The sequence below is a fragment of the Impatiens glandulifera genome, chromosome 1 (assembly GCF_907164915.1).
Source record: "Impatiens glandulifera chromosome 1, dImpGla2.1, whole genome shotgun sequence".
Classification (NCBI taxonomy): domain Eukaryota; kingdom Viridiplantae; phylum Streptophyta; class Magnoliopsida; order Ericales; family Balsaminaceae; genus Impatiens; species Impatiens glandulifera.
The window spans coordinates 103466294-103468734 of record NC_061862.1 but is presented as its reverse complement, the minus strand read 5'-3'; the positions used below and the strand labels follow the sequence as shown (position 1 = coordinate 103468734).

At 26.9% G+C, this 2441-nt stretch overlaps 1 protein-coding gene across 1 annotated transcript; it reads left to right on the top strand.

Moving 5' to 3' along the window:
• Positions 1-1128: 1128 nt before the first annotated feature.
• On the top strand, positions 1129-2007 carry LOC124922672 (transcription repressor MYB5-like). Its single transcript, XM_047463391.1, has 2 exons — positions 1129-1263; positions 1394-2007. Exons 1-2 carry the CDS (start codon positions 1131-1133, stop codon positions 1930-1932), a joined length of 672 nt encoding a protein of 223 aa, XP_047319347.1. The 5' UTR covers positions 1129-1130; the 3' UTR covers positions 1933-2007.
• Positions 2008-2441: the final 434 nt, after the last annotated feature.

Sequence of the window (2441 nt, the reverse complement as noted above, 5' to 3'; positions counted from 1 at the left end):
ACATTGTATTATTTTATTTATTTTGTAATTCAAGCATTCTGAATTATCATTGAAGAGAATATATAATATATTTTTTATATTTTTGTTTTGTAATTCAAGCATCTTCATTATCATTGAGAAGAAGAATAGTAATTACATATAATAAATTTAATAAATTCAAGTAAAAAATAAATAAATAATATAACGTTGTACATGTCAAAATAATTATGTTTAAAAAATCAATTTATTTTGAGGAGAATAATTTTATTTTGTAGTTCAAACAACTTAATAATCATTGAAGAGAATAATAACAAATTTATTAAATTCAAATAAAAATAAATAAATAATTTAAAAGATTAAGTCAAGTGAAAATAATTATATATATATAAATAAATATCACAAATTTAATTTATATTTAAGTAATAAATAAACTTATATAATTCGAAAAAAGATAATAAATTTATTTTTGGTTTAGCTCAATAATATAATGTGAGAGATCTGAGTATTTATGGTATTTAAAAATATATATTTATATATTATATGAATAAAAAAGTATGAAGAATTAGGAGAAGGGTAGATAGAGAAAAAGTTGGGCAGGCACCTGCTTTGTCTAGTTCATTCAAACCACACAAGAATTCTTCCATTTTTTTTACTATTTATTATTATTATTATTATATGGCTTGTTTGGTTTCATGAATGATCCCACACTTATTTATTTTAAATGGATTTTTTTTTTTATCATAAAAAAAATAATATTTCTTTAAAAATGTGAGAAAGCAAATCAAATAAGGTGTCATTACAAGTAGTGTCAAAGTATAGACATAAATCATAATTTCTTTTTTGATAAAAAAAAGGTGCTCAAAGATCTCAATTATATTTTCTTTATTCATGATCAACCACACTCTTACTAAATGTAATGTACAAAATTTGACGATTTAAATCCTTAAAAACCAATTAAAACAGGTAAAACTTTCACTATAAATGTACCCAAAATTCAATTTTTTTTTTAATAAAACGACAATTTAGTACCATAAATGGAAACCAAACCAAGCTTAGTAATTATACATATATATATATATATATATATAATGTTCTTTGCCTTTATATATGATCTTCTCATAATTGAATTTAGAGTTGTGTAATAGAGAGAGATGGGAAGAGCTCCTTGTTGTGCAAAGATTGGTCTTCATAGAGGTCCATGGACTTCTAATGAAGATGCATTGCTCACAAATTATATCCAAATTCATGGTGAAGGCAATTGGCGTGCTATGCCTAAGAAAGCAAGTAAGTATATACTTTTTAGGTCATAATTTGTACTAAATATATGGTTTCATAAATAACACTATTAAGCCTAAACATTTTATAATCCAAGATTCTTATAATTATTTGTGTTTGGATAATGTTGATCACGAAGAGTTGTTGAGATGCGGAAAGAGTTGTAGGTTAAGATGGATGAACTATCTGAGACCGGATATCAAGAGAGGGAACATCACGCCGGATGAGGAGGATGTCATTGTTAGAATGCATACTCTTCTTGGCAACCGATGGTCACTCATAGCTGGAAGACTTCCAGGTCGAACTGATAACGAGATTAAAAATTACTGGAATACCCACCTCAGTAAAAGGCTCACCTTGAAGAACAAAGGAATTGAAAAAAAGAAACCAACTAAGAAGAAGATTATAAAGAACGAGAAAAAGAAACCCTCGGAGTCAGATCCTATTGAACCGATCATGAAAGTGAAACCTCATGCCCCTAAGCCCATTCGGGTCACTTCCTTCTTCAATTGGCCGACTAATATCGATCATTCTTCTTCTACATGGCAAATGTTTTTCTATCGAGAATCAGATCAACCACTATCACCGTTTCATGATGACCGAGACCTCGGAAGGATCTACGATGAATATCTAAGTTTGCTCGAATCAACAACAATTGGTGGGATCGAAGATCAATAGATACCAATTGTAAGATTTCTAGATGTTTGGATTTTAGTGTACGGACTTGGAACCATGCACTAATTTGTGTTGTCACGTGCTCATCTTCCCTTGCTTTGTAGTCATTGACTTGGTTTGTAATATTGGATACCAATTAATCATATATAAATATTCATTTCACCTTTAAATTTTCTTCATTAGAAATTTTAGTGACATGTTTTTAAATATATATATATATATATATATATATATATATATATATATATATATATATATATATATATATATATATAAAGATTGAATGGACTATCAAGTATTCTTCCATTATCCATATATACCCTTTAGTTGAGAATAAACTTAATTAGGTTGAAATAATATCATTAAAGTTTCAAGGTTTATTAATTTTTTAAATTAAAAAAATAACGAAAATTACTAGCACCAAATTTAAAAGTGTACAATACAAAATCAGTAAGGCCGTGTTCGGATTCAGGTTTTTTAAAAAATTAGAGGGAGAAAATAAATAATGATTT

Coding starts and splice junctions, on each gene's coding strand:
- LOC124922672 (XM_047463391.1), top strand. CDS start 1,131: ATGGGAAGAGCTCCTTGTTGTGCAAAGATTGGTCTTCATAGAGGTCCA. Junction 1,264..1,393: donor TGCTATGCCTAAGAAAGCAA/GTAAGTATATAC, acceptor TTGATCACGAAG/AGTTGTTGAGATGCGGAAAG.